Genomic DNA, 17,746 nt, shown 5'->3' with positions numbered 1-17,746 from the left:
TACAAGTTGCCAACGCTCTGCTGACTCACTAACTGCAGATTTCCAAACACAAAAAGTGTGTGCCTGGAACATCATAGCAGGGTTTCCATTGCCAAACAACTCCTGTAGGTGTAATGTGTAGTTATCTATACAGTGTACTTGGGTGGTGATGCTAATAGAGCAAAAACAAGAGTGAATATTGGGTTTAAAGTAATCATCTGCACTGAAATATGATTCCAGATGATTGATGGTGTTGTTGTGATTCTGCTGGAAATAATGAACATCTTCACTATCATTCTCATTGTCATTGTATATTACAGTTTGTGTTTGTGTGTTTATAGACTTTTTTTTTTTACTGATTTAAGTCCTCATTTTCAATTCCCATGAATATTCCCAGAAATATATAAAAACAACAACAAAAGAGCTCTGAGTCAAAGGTAACTGCACAGTATGTCGTGCCTGTTATAAGCTGTGGTTACTTAGAAATGGCAGTGTGTGCTACCAACTTTTTTCTGGCAACAGTTTGTCTTTTAATTGTCTTCTTTGTTACATGGAGTTAAAACACCTTTAAACACACCTGACACTAATGTGAGTCGAAGTTGTATTCTGTTTACATTATACATGCTTCCCTTAGGCAGCATCATTAGAAGACATAGCATACATTTTCACTGCTATGCAGATGACACCCAGCTCTATCTATCTATGAAGCCAGATAACACACACCAATTAGTTAAACTGCAGGAATCTTTTAAAGACATAAAGACCTGGATGGCCGCTAACTTTCTGCTTCTTAATTCAGATCAAACTGAGCTTATTGTACTCGGCCCTGAAAATCTTAGAAATATGGTATCTAACCAGATTCTTCCTCTGGATGGCATTACCTTGGCCTCTAGTAACACTGTGAGGAACCTTGGAGTCATTTTTGACCAGGACATGTCCTTCAACGCACATATTAAAGAAATATGTAAGACTGCTTTCTTCCATTTGTGCAACATCTCTAAAGTTAGAAATATCCTGTCTCAGAGTGACGCTGAAAAACTAGTTCATGCATTTATTACTTCCAGGCTGGACAACTGTAATTCATTATTATCAGGAAGTCCTAAAAACTCCCTGAAAAGCCTTCAGTTAATCCAAAATGCTGCAGCAAGAGTCCTGACAGGGACTAGAAGGAGAGAGCATATTTCTCCTGTTTTGGCTTCCCTTCATTGGCTTCCTGTTAAATCCAGAATTGAATTCAAAATCCTGCTCCTCACATACAAGGTCTTAAATAATCAGGCCCCATCTTATCTTAATGACCTTGTAGTACCATATCACCCTATTAGAGCACTTCGCTCTCGCACTGCAGGCCTACTTGTTGTTCCTAGAGTATTTAAAAGTAGAATGGGAGGCAGAGCCTTCAGTTTTCAGGCCCCTCTTCTGTGGAACCAGCTTCCAGTTTGGATTCGGGAGACAGACACTATCTCTACTTTTAAGATTAGGCTTCAAACTTTCCTTTTTGCTAAAGCATATAGTTAGGGCTGGACCAGGTGACCCTGGATCCTCCCTTAGTTATGCTGCAATGGGTGTAGGCTGCCGGGGATTCCCATGATGCATTGAGTGTTTCTTCTTCTCTCACTATGTGTTAACAGACCTCTCTGCATTGAATCATATCTGTTATTAATCTCTGTCTCTCTTCCACAGCATGTCTTTATCCTGTCTTCCTTCTCTCACTCCAACCGGTTGCAGCAGATGGCCCCGCCCCTCCCTGAGCCTGGTTCTGCCTGAGGTTTCTTCCTGTTAAAAGGGAGTTTTTCCTTCCCACTGTCGCCAAAGTGCTTGCTCATATAGGGGGTCATATGATTGTTGGGTTTTTCTATCTATCTATTATTATAGGATATACTGTACAATATAAAGCGCCTTGGGGCAACTATTGTTGTGATTTGACGCTACATAAATAAAACTGAATTGAATTGAAGTTTCTACATAAACAAATAAAGCAGCGAGTCAGTACATTATACTTTTAAGGCTTTTCCCAAGTTTGAAACCTCCTATTTACGTATGCATTCTCCACTGGCCCGAAAGGCCTCTGAAACCAGAATAAATGTGTATCGTTACTGGACACACTCCAGCTACATTGAAGAGCTTGAATTTGCACAGTGCTGTCCTTCCAGCTGAGCAAACTTCCTGTGTAGTGTAATGGCTGCAGTGCCAATAAAAACGAATCCAAACAAGTTTTATACAACACGTTCTCATCTCCAATATAAAAACACACAGTAACCTGAATGACAAAGGGCGAGTGACACGGACCAAGAAATAACAAAAAAAACCAAATTATATGTTGACGTGTTTATTGAAGATGAAACATTTACATTAAACACAACATATTCAGTACTGTCAGCAGTACAAAATCCATGCTTATCCTCAGGCGACAACTGTTTAACAACAGCTATGACTATAAATGATGACAGGGTTGGTTTATGGGAGCTGTGCTGAAGGATGTGTTTGGCCCTGCAGAGGTGACAAACTAAAGGAGAGCCCTGGGCGGTTTAGATGCACTTGAGGAGGTAGGAGTTGCAGTTGGCTCCTCTTCCACAGTCGCAGAGCTTCCCGATGCGAGGCCCGTACTTCATGGCACACCGGTTCCCCAACCCGCACTGAGGGGAGCAGGAAGACACAGACTTGTTACTCTGAGCGAGTTTACTTATTTATCTTTGAATGTGGAAACAGCTGCAAAAAGAACTATGAGCTTTCACATCTGTCAGGGAGGATATTTATTTTTATTCTGTTATTTGCGCACAAAAACTTCATTACTTTGCGAACAGTTATTCAATTTATTTAACAGAAAGAAGAAGATGAATCATTCTTCAGCGCTGTAATTAAATGCCATCCATTACCTCCAGCTGGGCCTGTAGGAAACAGGCTGACTTATTTTGTGTGAGGAGACAGGAGGATTGAAAGCTTTTTGCAGCTTTCCAGTTTCCCTCTCTCAGCTAATTGGAGTTGGGCAGCAGCCTTGATTAGTCTGTAATTGCACTGAATGAAAGAGTGTTGTTGGCATTCCCTTGTTATCTTTTAATTAGTGGCAGGTATATTTTCCAAACGCTTTAATTAAACAGCAGTGGAGTGATGTACGCAGTACATATTAATGACTCGTCTCACAAGCCGAGACTAAATGACGTTCTTACAGCCACGGGGGGGGGGGGGGGGGGGGGAGTGACGTTACCAGTGGGATGCTTCCTCTTTTCTCAGGGGAGGAGACTTGATTATGGTTTCTGCCCAGGAGCACGTCCAGTGCCTCTAGCTGCTCGGCACAGAACAACAGAAAAAGTTTGATTTAAATAACATTCATCCACTTTTTGATGCTTTTGCACATTTATTCATGCTCAAACTTTTTAATGAAGCCGAACACTACACTATGAGCTGTGTTACCCTTTCAGTCAGTTTCACTCACGTTAGAGTTAAATGTTAAACGTGTTAGCATTTGTAACACTGCACTGTCAGCGCTATTCACGTTAATAACACAATTATGTTACAGAGTTACTAATAAGACTACAGTGAGATACTTTTTTGATACTGTAACTTTATTCCAGCAAACTAAAACATGTCCAGGTTCATTTGAATCATATGAATCATGAATTTATGAGTTTATATGTTTGCAGTTGAAAACATAATTAGACACATTACAAAGGATATAAATGCAATTAAATAGAAAGAACGCAATTTACTAAATTTCAACTGAACTCTCTGAAAAGCTGTAGGCTAAAGCTTTTGTTTATTATGCTTATCATGCTTACACATATGCTAAATGGCAAAACGTTCATAACTAACCACAGCAAAAACTTATGATGATAAACAGGCAAAACAGACAAAAGTGACCGTTATAATCACCTCTCAGTTTGACGTTATTTACAGCGTGACTATTAATATAACGAGCCGTTGTGCAGTACATGTATTGCATAATTTAATGTAACTTTTTTTTCTTTCTATTAAAAAAATACTTCATCATTATTCACGGATCAAAGAAAAACATGGTTCTAATTATTGACAACGTGAGCCATCATTTTGGCCACCAGAAACCACCGAGGATCAAGTAAATCACACTTAAGTTTCACGAAAAAATAATAAAAAAAACTGTGATGTGCAGCTGCATCCCCACTGAAACCCAAAGACATACAGCAGACAGAAAAGCAGCTGATGTGACAGTTAACAGTTGCTGTCATAGGAAATCCGGGAATATTGCATAAGTCTGCAAACTTTTACTTCTGTTTATTCTGATTGTGTTTAAGCAGCGTGGAAGTGAGAGAATCGCACGCAAATGAAATGCGCTTTATTTGGATCCTACGTGTTTATGTTGATTTGAGTATTTGTGCCTCACAAACAGTTTATACCTCACATGTAGTTTACAGCATCCGTCCAGAATTCTGAGTTTGTACTCAAAACGATATTTTCTTTTCTTAGTTATTTGGCGTCTCTCAGCTTTATCATTAAACTGCTCCCTCCCTCACTGTGGCCTTCCTCCATAAACTCACAGCTCTGCAGATACTCACCAGGTCTCTGTCTACAGCTGCTTCTTGTTTCTTCTCTCCAAAGTCTTCTGCGGAGACTTCCCGTGATGCCTGGCCGTGGCACAGGACGGACAGCAGGCCGACGAGCAGCAGCCCGCGGAGCATCCCGGAGCTATCCATGGTGCTGGTGGCGGTGAAGCGGGAGGGCGGAGGTCCCAGCGGGAGGCAGCAGATTAGAGGCTGAGGAGCACAGTGTCGCAGCAGGTCCACAGGTGACTCTCCCTCCACCCTCCGGACCATGTCCCCTCTTATACCGGTTCACACAGCCCCGCCCGGGAGGCCGCTGCGAGACTACCATACCGGAAAGTACTGAAGGGGGGGCAGAAGCACGAGGAGCCCACTCTCCTCCCTCTTTTGGTTAGACCACGAGGAACTCACACATCATGTGTAAACACACACACACACACGTTTAAATGTCTAGAAACCTCATCCCTCCAGCAGCTCACAGGTGAGATAATTACCTGCTTACTTCATTTCCTGTGTGATAAAGGAAGGAGGGATTTTCATTCTGAACGTCTTTGCCCATCAAAATAACTTTTACTGTTTTGTAGCACCGCCATGTATCACAACGAAGTTATCATTTAGCCACATAAAATTCCATCCTGAATAAAATATTCATATTTTAAATATTTATTTTCATATGAATTGTGTTGTAGGGCAGGTACTTATATATAAATATATATTTTAGATTACATCAGAAAACATCACACACAGTTGAGAGAATTACCTTCAACACCACTGTGTGTAAAACTGCCACTTCTGCATTCTTACTTCAAGACTAACAAACACATGTAAGAAATTCTTCCTCGGTAAGAAGAGCAGAAGCGTTTTCATGGAGCTGTGGCCTGAAACGGTTCTATGAGGTTAAACAAATAGTTTTTAAAAACTCCCTGGATCAAACTGTTATGGCTGGATTATTTCTCCTTAACTCTTTAGGCAGAGGTGAGCAGTGTTACAGCTTATATCCCTGCTTCCACCCCGCAGAGGCCCTCAGTCTCTTCCCAGTCGCCTGTCTGACACACCCACTCCACCTTATCCCAGTTTCTCTACCTGCACCTCACTCATCATTCCTTTGTTTCCTGTAAACTCACCTCTCACTCTCAAACATGTTTAGTTGCCTGTCTACCAGCCTGACTGCCACCCAGCAAGATAATTTTTTAAATAACAATTTGCGGAGTGCATCAGAGCAGTGACAGTACAAGAAGCAATACAGGCCAAAAGATCCATAACCATCCATGGGATGTTTACCGTTAGAGGCTGAGAAGCAGAAGCAAAAATGAGAGCCTCTGTGTGTGTGTGTGTGTGTGTGCGTGTGAGAGAGAGAGAGAGAGAGAGAGAGAGAGAGAGAGAGAGAGAGAGAGAGAGGGAGGTTTGGGGTCAATACTATTGAGCGTTTATTTTACATTACACTGACAAAACAAAGGCTGGCTCTCTGTACTGATGATACAGGTCGGTGAGAATTACAACCCCACAAATAGCTGCAAGTCATCCTGCTGCAGACATCTGCAGCAGGATGACTTGCAGCCTGTTAACTGTGAATACTGTAAATGAAGCCATTACTCAGGCTGTTGGCCCCACAGGAAAGATGTGCCCCTGCAGAGTGTAGAACAACACTGATCAGACCCAAACCTTCAGCCCATTGATTTACATTTCCGCTGAGTGTGTGTGTGAGTAGAGAAACAGCTCATCCAGTGTCAGGGGGGCCTTATTGGAGCTCTGCGTCTTTTAGTAAATAGAGCTGAGTAGGTTACAACCTTAGGGCACGTGATGCCTTACAGCAACAAGGACCTGGGTTTGAATCCACCATCTGACCCAGCACCACCTGGGACTGGCTCCAGCTGCTTTCCTACACCCTGAATGGGATAAGTGGAAAACAAGGGATCAATTGGAGGAATATTATTTTTTGAGTGCACCATTATTCCGGGTTACTAGTTTATTCATGTCCCAGCCCCCCTTTTTTTTTTGGGGGGGGGGGGGGGGGGGGGGAGCATAATAAAAGCTTGTTGGAACGTTTGACTGCCTTTTAAAAAACTTGCTTCAACTCTAAACAAATGAGCTTTTTTATCCATGCTTTGATTTTTCCAGGCCCCCTTTTCCAAAGAAACTTGTCATTGCTGTCCTAGCTGATTTTGGAGAACGAAGACAAAATTGACAGTGATTTCCACGTGTGTTTAAATAAGTATCAGGAATATTTAAGTGTTTCTAAAAGGAGGATGACACAAAAGCTATATTTTTGAAGTGTATTTGGCCACAGTCTTAACAAAAATTGTACCATAATGGTTGTTTTCAAGAGACATTTTGACACGTCACAGCAGGACCTGATAACACTGACAGTGGGTATAATAGTGATACTAATCAGGTGTGGGGAAGCTGTATTTATGAAATTCTTAATTCAGCATGAATATAAATATCTGTTGTTTATTGTTTATTATCATTATTATCGTTCACATAACAGAATCTATTCCTAACGGTGTCGACGACATGCTTCAGTGTATCACAATAATACATTTTAAATACAATTTTATGAAATATTTTAGAAATAAAACGTAAATGGTTTAATGATAAAGCTTTCATCCTTCTAAAGAAGACTGTGTGTTTGCATCGATTCCTACAAGCTGAGTCCAACTTGTGTCTGCTTTTCACCATCGTTTGATTGGAACTGTAACTCAACAAAAGCTCTGAGCTCCAGCGAGTCGTGTGTGTGCACCATGGGCCTCGTTTTTCAGTGAATGTATCGGCCACCGAAACTCAGAAGTCTGCTGCTGACAGTGGCCTCTCAGGGGACGCTTACTGCACTGCTGGAAAACCCCTTTAAATTTAGTAACAGAGAAAAATGAGTCAGCAGCTGACCTTGTAGTTATGCACAAAAAAGGAATTATAAGAAGGCCTGTTGTTCTATGGTTTATTAATAAGAGTTATCGCTCTGCTCTGCACTAACATAACACTTCTTTCATGTCTGCTCACAATGACATTTAACTAAAATTGCTCACATAAGAAGATCTTTACTTTAAGTGCCAGCTTGCGACCGATAAGTGGACTCGAATTTCCATAGAAACAGTATAAATGCAAGTTTTTTGTTTGTTTTTTTTAATCTGATAACTGTTTTAGCCAATTAGCCTGTGAGACTTTATACAAACATGTATTTTATCTTATTATATAGATAGGTAGATATGGTGGTTAGCACTGTTGCCTCAGAAGATCCTGGTTTGAACCATCCAGAGTCTTTTTACGTCTTTGCACATTTTAAAATCCAAACTTATTAAAACGTGACTATTATGGATCAAGCTACCCAGAAGTATTTCAGTCATTAAAATCATCTCCCCCTGCAACATTAAAGTAACACACATATATAAATATATTTTAGAGTGCCTCACAATTACCACATGTTTGCACTCAAACCAAGGGTCCAAATACTTTGTGAAACAATGTGAATTCAAAGGAATGTTTAAACTCTTGTGCAGTGCCACAGACACACTCCTGCAGCCTGATAATAAAGTATTTATAACATTATACATACATAAAAGAACAAATACATTTGTCACAAACCTAATATTTCACTGTGGTTTTTCCCTTTTGGTGAAAGACAGAAAAAGATTCTAGTGGTTGTGCACATTCGCCAACCATTTTTATCATTGACATTCTGATTGTATTTGGTATGTTATTCTAGTTTATCTTATTTTATTCTATTGGGGGGGTTTTCTTAATTTTTGCTGCTCTTAACTTTGCACTGTCCACTTTCTGCTGTGAACAAACAAATTTCCCACGTGTGGGACTAATAAAGGTTTATCTTATCTTATTGTGTCTATTACTCCAGCTTTCTACTGTAAATACATCGTTATCCCAGTAACTGAAAGTCACAGCATCCTTTTTCCCCCAAGTGTTTGTTGCAGATGAACACTTGGGTCAAATCCGCATTAACACATGCTGACTTATATTTGCTGCCCATAATTACAGGTTGGACGGGAAGGTTCTTGGAAAATGCAACACTTTGTCATGTCATTGCGATTTCCCCGGTCCCAGAGGGTCCCCGGGGGTCCCCCGGACCTCCGCTTGGGAACCTCCCTGCACTATCCCACCTTCGACTGGACGGCAGGGGGCGCTGCGCCTGCAGCTTGGCCGGCCCCAGGCTGCTAAACCGTGTTTCCTGAAACGCATACTTCAGGATTATGAAGAACACACCCAGTGACATCAGTGAGGTTTGAAGAAGAAGAAGAAAAAAAAGCTCTCAACTCAAACTGTGCAGAGGAGGAACAAGAGGGCCGAAAGGTCCTGTGCGCTTTTCTTTCGGCTCTTTCTCGGCGTGTTGCTCTTTTCAAAGTTCCGTTGAGTTTGGGGACTGAAGTTGCGCTTCAACTTTTCTTCGTGACTGCAGTGGAGCGCAGAGAGTCGCGTTTCTCGACAGAGGAGGATGTCAACTTCAGAGGAGGGAGACGGGCCCCGGCCCAGATATGGCTGTAAGTTATGCGCTTTCCCCCCGTGCTCACCTTGAGATGCCAGGCAGGAAGGCTTCCTTTAACCGCACACAGCCCCGAACCACAGCGGACACTGTGCTCACGCAAGACTCCTCCAAAAGTCCCGAAACAGACGTTGTATGTTAGTAGAAAGCGCTCACGGCGAGCTTGGCTCTTTATTTCTGACGGCATGGTTACAGCCTAATCATGACTTCCGCGTTTTAATAGCAAGGCATCGTAGAGCGGGGAAGCAGTTTCCCCGACTTTTTCCTTCTTAAATGCCGCTTTACGTCCAAGTTAGTTCGTACGTGGACGTGGGATGGGGACTGGACCTGGTGGAAACGGGACAGACGGCGATAGTCCAAAGTTTTGCGTCCTCGCACACATGAAGCGAACAGCTACCAATTTAACAACCACCGCCCATAAACTCAGACCTTTTGAGGCAACGTGTGGTGATTGCACTGTGACACTTTATCCACGCAGTGTGGAAAATGTGAAGTGGTTTGCTTAGCCGATGGTGTGTCATTTATGAGTGGATACCAAACAGGAGGCCGTTTCTGAAGTCTTAGCGCCCCGTATGTTCCGTTTCTGCTGAAAGCTGTTTTACCTGCTGAGGTGGTCCTCCCCTCCTCTCGTCCCCATCCCCCTCCCATCATTATGTGGGAAAAACCCCACGGCTGTAGGGACTCATGCTCTGTGCAGGCCTCTGTGTAATCTCACGGGGAATCGCCCTGTGACTTCCTCTGCATTGTGTGGGTTACTGTTTGCCATCTCCACACACATGCATTCCCTAAAGTTACACGCACCTGTGTTCATGTGTGAAGCACAGATGACTTACAAACACGCTGGCTTTATGGGGGAAGTTAGAGGCCATGCTGCTGGTTGGAAAGATTTCCATAGTTATGCAAGCAAAACAAAAACTGACGAGGTGAACATTGTGTAAACGCTGTTTGTGAATAACCACACTGTGAGGCTCTTTGTGCAGCAACACAGCCATAGTTTCTTATTTTCCATGTATTCCTGCTGTTTCAAAAGCATTCCTTGTGTTTCCTGCCTCCAGCTGTACTGGATGGCGTGGAGCGGCTCACAGCCGAGGAGATGGATGAGCGGCGCCAGCAGAACATGGCCTATGAGTACCTGTGCCACCTGGAGGAAGCCAAAAGGTAAGAAAGTCACTTCATCTGCAAGTCAGCTGAGCCTGCAGAGGCAGCAGGGTTAATGAGTAAGAGCTGTGAGTCAGCTCGCACTGAGCCCCTGCACCTAGTATCAGATTATATACACAGAGAATTATGTAGAAAACTACCAGTTTCCAAAAAGCTACAGAAAACAGACCAGAGACGACTCATAAGAAGGTCAAAGTGATCGGCCTTGTTGCCTTTTTTTTCTTTTTAAAGAATGTATGTCCAGTCTGAACTTGTTGCCAGTAAAGCTGGGCTGAAGCAACAAAAACACCCGGGACAGCATCCCAGCATCCCAGACTGGATTCAAAATCAGCGTCCAGAGTCTTTCAGGGCGGGGAGCTCGTCACCTCTCTGGGAAATGCTGTGATAGTGAAGGTCAAATGATCTGTGACACATGACATCACGGCTGTAAGCATTGCTGCACGGCTGTGATGTTCAGGCCTTCAGACAATTCTGCATGTAAAAAAAAAAAAGAAAAGAAAAGGTGTTAATCATTTGTTGGGCTGAAGACCACTTGTGAAAACCACTTTCGTTGAACACAGTTCATCACTGTGTTCAACGAGCTCAAAACATGAAACCCATCCAGAAACAGTCTGTGGGTCCCATCCCCATTTAAATGGACTGAGGCAGAATATCAGACTGTCCTGTAATCTAACAACAAATATCAGAGAGGCTCAAACACTTTGTGTCAGTCACAGACGGAGGGGGACGGCCCGGGTTGTTATCAGTTTAAATGCCAGCGTCCACGATAGTATCAGGGTACATTAGTGCATGTGGCACGGGTGAAGTGCTTATCTGTGAAGCCACTGATAACACATTAGGATACATACGAGGTGTATGTGTGTCTTTTAGGAAAGGCCATGATTGTTTCAGTGACACTGTGCCAACCCACAGTCTGTACATATTAAAGCAGCCCGGCTCTGAAGTGAAAGAGTCTGGGTCGCCCACTGAAAACATTCAGCTCAATTTAAAACGAAGAATATTAGAACCAAACTGAGTTTAGTCGCTCTCGGTCCCCAAAACCCAGAGAATGTGGTTAAATGTTGCAACACAGTGAGAAAAATCCCACCTGTCCTCCAAATGACTGAAAAGTGTTTCTGGCTTTAAAGAAAGGGAGAAAATGTCTTATCTGCGGCAGAATTTGGTCATGGCTTGTATGGCGGTGTCATCGTTTTCATTTCTGGCTAATCTGCCATCTGTTAACGCTTTATCGCTCACGACAGGCAGGCTGCACTTATTTAGTAATTTTGGCTCAAAATGTTTGAGGAGTTAAGGTAATGTAAAGCATGCACGGGAAAATCTGAATAGCCAGAGCAAGTCACTGATTTGGTTCCTAATTCAACTGTATGTCTGCCCTCATGTAACCTGTGAGTATGAGATGTAACATTTGCTAGAAAGAAAGCAGCAGTCTATTTATTGACTGATGCGTATCACAGCTTGACTGTTGCGTGCAGCAGAGACGTGTCATCGTTTAATCTCAACCTGTGCTGAAGTTACAGTTTGGAGAGAACAAGCAGCTCGGAAGTGACGTCTCTGAACGGCGGTGGTTTTGGTGCTGACTGCGTAACAGCGCATCGCAATCCAATGTGATCCTTTCAGTGACTCTTTGATCTGACGGGTAAAACGTTTAGCTTTGGAGAACACTTGCTTTTTCTTAGGTGGATGTCATGTGTGGTGCTCCACTCAGTGACCAGCGTTGAAATGTTGGAAGAAGTTCTAATGATCTGTATGCTAACAAGCCCTACTTTCAAACATGTAGTGATGCTGGAGGTCTGTGGTGTAAAGCCACAGGCGTACTCTGTTTACTTCTTTTCTTTGCTGTGTTGTCTGAGCAACACCCTGTGACCCCAACAGAAAGTCTCTATGAGGACCCTTGCAGTATGACTGGATACCTCAGTCGTCAGGGTGAGCGTACTTGAACATTAATTGCTAAATGCAGATCATCACACTTGAAAAGGTTCAAGCAGCCACACCTCGTAACTTTATGTTGAGCCGACTTCTTGTTTTGGGGGTGATTTCGTTAGTACATTCATGACGAAATAGGTGAGGTCTGTTCTTTCTCTTAGACACACACGTGTGTGTGTGTGTGTGTGTGTGTGTGTGTGTGTGTGTGTGTGTGTGTGAAAGGTGGCGGTTGCCCGAGCTTGTCAGCAGCCACGTATGTTTGCTTTCAGTGTGTGTGGAGTCAGCGCGGGCTCATGGGTTCAAAAGAGGAAGGATTGTGTTAGACAGGAAGTGACTCAGTCCCTGTTGATTTTAATATCTCCCACTGTTGCCACAGAAACCCACAGTTGTCATAGCAACAGGTTCCGGTGTGAGTGGAGCCGGGTTGCTGCGAGGCTGCGTGCGCTCTGATTCTGTGTGATTGTACTTCTGCAGTGAAGGTGTGTGTTGCCCCTCGTCCCTCACCGGCTCACACGGGCGGGCATCAGGAAATCCTTGGAATGATTTCGGAGTATCTGACATTTCTGCTTCAGTTGGGCGGCTTTTTTTTTTTTACCCCTGAAATGCTTTCTAGGATTTGTAAATTTGGTAAATCAGGACACTTGAGAGGAAAAGAGCACATTTTAGGTGAGCAAAGCACTAAGTATGAAATGTGGGGTCACATGAGTTTCCTGTGTTTTTCACACTGCGTTGCTGGAAGAAAGCATATGTGAGACCATATTGGTAAATTCGATATTTAGCTAAGTTCTTGCCTTAGTTTGGGAACCTAAACTACTTCAATTTGTCGGCATTAATATGCTAATAATATAAGATCACACCATTCAACATGTGACACTTGTTCATTTTTCTTACACATTTGCTGTGAACTACATGACTTCACTCTGATGGCACAGCCTGCTGATCGCACAGATTGTCACAGAGCTGTCATTACACAGTTCAGAATGGACCCGATTATATAAATATAAAAATATGCCACAGCGTGCTGCTTTTTGGTTGGGATTGTCAGTCTGAAGGAATCAAGGGACGTTACATCAGTCTTTGAGAGGGGGGGCTTTTGGACGAGGACGAGCCCTAAAAGCCCTGCAGCTGTGTTCTCTGCGCTTCCATCCACATGCACTTCATCAATGTAGTTGGCTGAAAGAGTTCACAAATGCTGCTGGTGGTAAGTGAAGACTAAAACCAGATGCTGTTACTACAACTTTCTCCCACGAGGACTCAAAACTCCCTCAGGAAAATGAGTGAAAATCACTGTCGGATTGTTAAAGAAGGAAAATATTAGACACTGTTCAGCTGGATGCTAAACGATGTGCTCACTGCCCCAATCCCGGAGGAAGCAGACAGTCTGCATGATCAGGCAGCTCAGCAATTCCCAAGAGCTCAGTGTGATGCAGGCGTGTCTGATACACACAGTGGCCTGGAGAAGCGTTTGGGCCTGTAATTATGGGCCACGTTTCTGTGCGTCAACATGAAACTGACTCTGATATAAAACTGGAGAAGGACTGTATGACGGCAGTCATTACTAATCTTTGAAATTACCATTAGTAATAGACTTTTTATCATAAAATGAAAGTTACAAACTGACCTCTACCAGCTGAATGAAAGTGGAGCTTTTAACCAGCACAGCCTTCCAGTTGGCATCGAGGAGCAGGTGCTGCAAAGACACGCCTGCCTGTGTCTGTTTGAATAGCGGTTACGTTACGTTGGCTTCGACTCATTAACACAGGACTTTTTGTCTCACTGTGAGCTCCAAGATCATTCCAACTGTTTCACTACCCATCCTGCATTGCAACAATGGCCTATGAGTGTGAAAATATATTTCAATATTTTGAAATCTTTAATATTATTTTGAAATCAGATTTCAATTTCTGATGTTGATGTTACTGTAATAGTGAGGTAGCAATCATCAAATGTAAAAGCCTCATCAATCATAGTGATAGTGACCACAGTGATCCTGACTGATGCTCATTTCTGCTGTAAACTCCTTTTACTTGGGAGCGTTTGGGAATTGACTCGTTTCTAGAACAGCCTCAAGTGGCCATTGCAGGTACTGCAGCTTTTAGCACTTGTGTCTTGGCTTCATTTCTCAGGCCTGAAGGTGGCGTTGGGCAGGACGCCCTGTTTTCTTAAAATTAACAAACATGATTTTTCAACATTTCTCTGGTTTGTGAATATCAGACAAACCTGGAGGAAAGGATTCAGTAACGCGTGTCTGTGTGTGTGTGCGTGCGGTCCTGGATAAACCAGTCTGGGTTATTTCCCTTCTTCACATTAGTTTCTACCAGACTTAATCCAACTGCCCCACTAGCTGATCACAGCTTTGTTTCCAAGGGAAGTCTACGATGTTTGATGAAGACACAATTCCTCTGTTGATTTAAATAGTCTGTTGCCAGTAGCGGCACAGTATTTGCTCTTGACCTCTACAAGAACGACTCCTCTGAGTGACGGCGTCCCGGGCCGTTGGTGGCAGGAATCTGTTAAAGTTGTTACATCAGAGTTTCAGGCAGTGAAGCGACTCCATGTAGGGAACACCTGCAGAGAAAGACCGGGGCACAGGAATGCTGGGAGTGTGTGTGGTATGATATGAATGTATGTGACAGATGCACAGCAGGGCGTGAGCCTGTACCTGGCTGTGGGAATGCACTGCCACCGCTCCAACACTACTACTGTCAGATGTGTATTCAAGTGTCGATACAGACACAAGTGCCTGTTTCATACCTGCCAGCCCGGCAGACGGATGCAAACGACAGCAGGTTTTATCGCTCTTATCTTCATGTTCCCATTAAATGCACAGAAGCAAGCAGTGAGGCTCAGGCAACCTGCTCTTTATCACACCATATTTGAATGGTAAGTGAGCCGCGCAGCTCTGCTAGCACAGAGGTGTCTGCTGAGCTCCGTTCACTGGAGAGGCCATGATTATTATGATTATTTTCATTGTCTAGTAATCCAGCAGCTGTCCCCCCCCAAATGTTTCATGAAAAAGAAAAAATCCAAAGTAGAAATCCAGTCGTCCTGTTTGAGAAGTTGAAAGCAGCGTTTTTGGGTAACATTTACATAAGAAGAAACTTATCTTATATCTAGTGTTTCTGAAGTTTCACTTCAATTTTCTTTCACTTTCTGCTCCTTTCGTGCAGTGTGCAGTGGGAATGCAGTCAGACATGTTTTCAGTGTGATACTATTTTTTATTGATCCAGGCTACACATTCAGACATTTCATACATTGCCACAAGCAGAAAACAATTTCAAGTAGTCTCAGTGCACCGATGGCACATAGTGTCATGTGGGCTACAATTTTTTTTTCTCATGATCATTTCCTGTCTGTATGTTCTGCAGTGTAGTGAAGCTGGGTACGACTCACGCACTCAGCATATGTTTTCTGCAGATCACGATGTTGTGTTTGGGGTGTAGGAGCGGGTCGTGACAGGTTACCCCCCAAAGCTGACGGCACCATGCGCAGCATACTGTAAGCAGCAGAGGAGCATGTGTTTGTTTTGGGTGAAGAAGAGGGGCAGAGGTTACCTGTTTGATTTTACAGTATGGGCTGGTAAACAGATAGTATAGCTGGGTTTTTCCAGTTCAAAATTGGCCTTTAGCAGAGTGACTATACAAAAGGCATATGTTACCTAATTGGACAAAAATGTGTGTGTTTCGATGTTATTTCTGTCCATTTGTTACAAAAAAATCAGTACCTTATATGATATCGTTTATTTATTCCAGATTTGGAAAATAATCTTGTTACAACAATAACAAAAAAATTAAAAATGTTTTGGGGAAAAAAAGGAATTTAAAAGAAAACATTGAGTGGCAGTTATTTTAGGAAGGAAAAACTTTGTCATCTTCCAACTTGAGTTTCTTCTAATTTGTCCATTGGACATGAATTCTTGTTTTTTTTTTATTAAAACTCACAGCCTGTTCAAAAGAACAAGGAGGAAGTGATAAAACTATTTTCCAGGCGTAGGTGGAATCCTGACTGACTTTTATGGTCAGATCAGAGATCGGACTCACCTGTCAGGTTAAAGAAGTAAAACGACAACAAACAATTCTTTTACCTGCAGACACCACTAAGCTGAGAGATATAAGTGAAACAGATGAATGCGCTGTAAATCTAAATGCTCAGAGTTTATAAAAGGTTTTTGTTGTCTCCATCTTTTATACTTGTCCATTAATATTACAGCGTCCCGAGTGGGTGTCTGGATGGTTCCAGATTGTAGGTGCCAAAATCACGTGCATCACTCACCATGAAAATGTTCTAATTGATAACAGAGGTGTGGTTACGTAGTCAGTTTGTGCTTCGTACCCTCTCAGAAGCACTTCAGTCACCAGGTCAGTGTGTACCACCGATGTCGTCCAGCTGCCATCTGTGGTATTAGTCCTGCCGCTGACAGCGCGCTGAGGTGGCGAGATTAAGAACAGGAGGGTGTCTGGCTTTGTTTTCTTTTGTGAGAGTGTGGTTCATTTTCAGGTCTATTAACAGCTCACAGAAGTCAGAGAGGATGTCTCGTACGTATTTACATGACAGTTTTCCTGCAAAATGTTAGAAAGGATTTGGATTTGAAAACTGAAAAGAAATGGCAGTGCAGTTATGTAAATGACTGAAACTTTCCGTTATAAAGCTTAGATTAAACCAGTTTTGTGTCCCTCTTTGATTTGGAGCCCAAGAGGCGGTCGTGCTTTGGTTGTTGGACAGACGAACAAATGAAATGTGAGAATTCGTTACCGTTAGCGTAGCACCTAATCAGTGCCACACTGATTAGGTGCTACGCTAACGGTTTCCCCGCTGGTCTCAGTACTAAGCTAACCTCGCTGGCTGCTGGTTATGTTCAGCACACACAAACGAGAGTGAACTCTGCAAGAAACCGAACATGTGAATCTAAAAAAATACGCCAACGACTTAAGCATTTTGGGAAAGTTACATCGAATCTAACTTAGCGCTATAGCTTACTTTCCATAACAGCCACTCGTCATGTGTAGCCCACATAACTGCTCTAAGATCATTTATTGTATCCATTATGTTTAAGGTCACTGCAAATGATGAACCCAGTCATTGTTCTGTATTGATTCCCCTTCTCTGATCTTTTTCCTCCCACCCACACTTCACAAACAGAATTTGGGTATGCTTTGCACGAGAGTTGAACCTTTACTCTGAATAAGACAGCACAAAGGTCAAATGATGCTGTAACTGTGAAGCTCTTAGTGTAATGCTACCACGTCTCATACACAACGACAAACAAGTTTCCTTCTACTTTTCAACCTCAAAGCCAGCCATACTGCTGTGATGTAACTGTAGATACCTGTGTGCAGGTGTTGTGCTCCAAAATACTGCACAGTTGTAGTTGATTAGTTTGGGATTTTTTCATGGACTTTGGTAATAAATTTGAAGGTGAACTAACAAAAAACCTAACTTGTTGCCATGACGACAGCAGAGTTTACCTGTGATTTCACCCTCGCTGACACTGACTGACATGCTGCACTCAGGCTGTTTTTGCTCAGATGAAATCCATCCTTCAGGTCATAGTAAACGCTGTTTGACAGCAAAGGTGTGTCACCTCTTAAAATAGGGAAAACATTTCGCCCATCACTTAACAGCGATGAGAATTTCTTCACAGACGAGGTGGTCGACAGTGGGGAGAGATATCACAAGTGGCACAGTG

At 42.9% G+C, this 17,746-nt stretch overlaps 2 protein-coding genes across 4 annotated transcripts in view; one reads left to right on the top strand and one right to left on the bottom strand.

The window, feature by feature from the left end:
* Positions 1-2,289: 2,289 nt before the first annotated feature.
* Positions 2,290-5,862, bottom strand: cartl (cocaine- and amphetamine-regulated transcript-like). Of its 2 annotated transcripts, XM_084913835.1 has the most exons (3): positions 4,506-5,853; positions 3,182-3,259; positions 2,290-2,612 (listed from the first exon to the last, which is right to left on the bottom strand). In XM_084913835.1, the coding sequence occupies exons 1-3, from the start codon at positions 4,761-4,763 to the stop codon at positions 2,505-2,507; spliced, it is 444 nt and encodes a 147-aa protein (XP_084769961.1). In that variant the 5' UTR covers positions 4,764-5,853; the 3' UTR covers positions 2,290-2,504. The 2 variants fall into 2 exon arrangements, with proteins under 2 accessions (XP_084769961.1, XP_084769967.1); XM_084913841.1 differs by lacking the exon at positions 3,182-3,259 and having other exon boundaries at positions 4,506-5,862.
* Positions 5,863-8,688: 2,826 nt separating this feature from the next.
* The window catches only part of iqgap1 (IQ motif containing GTPase activating protein 1), a 42,633-nt gene continuing 33,575 nt past the window's right edge, over positions 8,689-17,746 (top strand). Inside the window, exons 1-2 of one of the 2 annotated variants that reach the window (XM_084913797.1) lie at positions 8,689-8,977; positions 10,035-10,137. In XM_084913797.1, the coding sequence (XP_084769923.1) occupies positions 8,932-8,977; positions 10,035-10,137 (149 nt within the window). In that variant the 5' untranslated portion in view covers positions 8,689-8,931. Of the gene's footprint in view, positions 8,978-10,034; positions 10,138-10,162; positions 12,727-17,746 lie in introns of those variants that run through there. The other variant, XM_084913805.1, reaches the window with a different exon arrangement.

This window comes from Perissodus microlepis, chromosome 1, assembly GCF_051167445.1.
Source record: "Perissodus microlepis isolate ML-2025 ecotype Zambia chromosome 1, ASM5116744v1, whole genome shotgun sequence".
Lineage (NCBI taxonomy): Eukaryota > Metazoa > Chordata > Actinopteri > Cichliformes > Cichlidae > Perissodus > Perissodus microlepis.
Note: the sequence above shows the minus strand (reverse complement) of the source record. Positions and strands in the feature narration are given on the sequence as shown.

Bases quoted from the DNA above. Each gene is read 5' to 3' on its own strand.
- cartl (XM_084913835.1), bottom strand. From the start codon at position 4,763: ATGGTCCGGAGGGTGGAGGGAGAGTCACCTGTGGACCTGCTGCGACAC. The intron at 3,260-4,505 runs GTGAGTATCTGC...TGTGCCGAGCAG, and splicing joins CAGCTGTAGACAGAGACCTG to CTAGAGGCACTGGACGTGCT. The intron at 2,613-3,181 runs GTAACGTCACTC...TGCTCCCCTCAG, and splicing joins AAAGAGGAAGCATCCCACTG to TGCGGGTTGGGGAACCGGTG.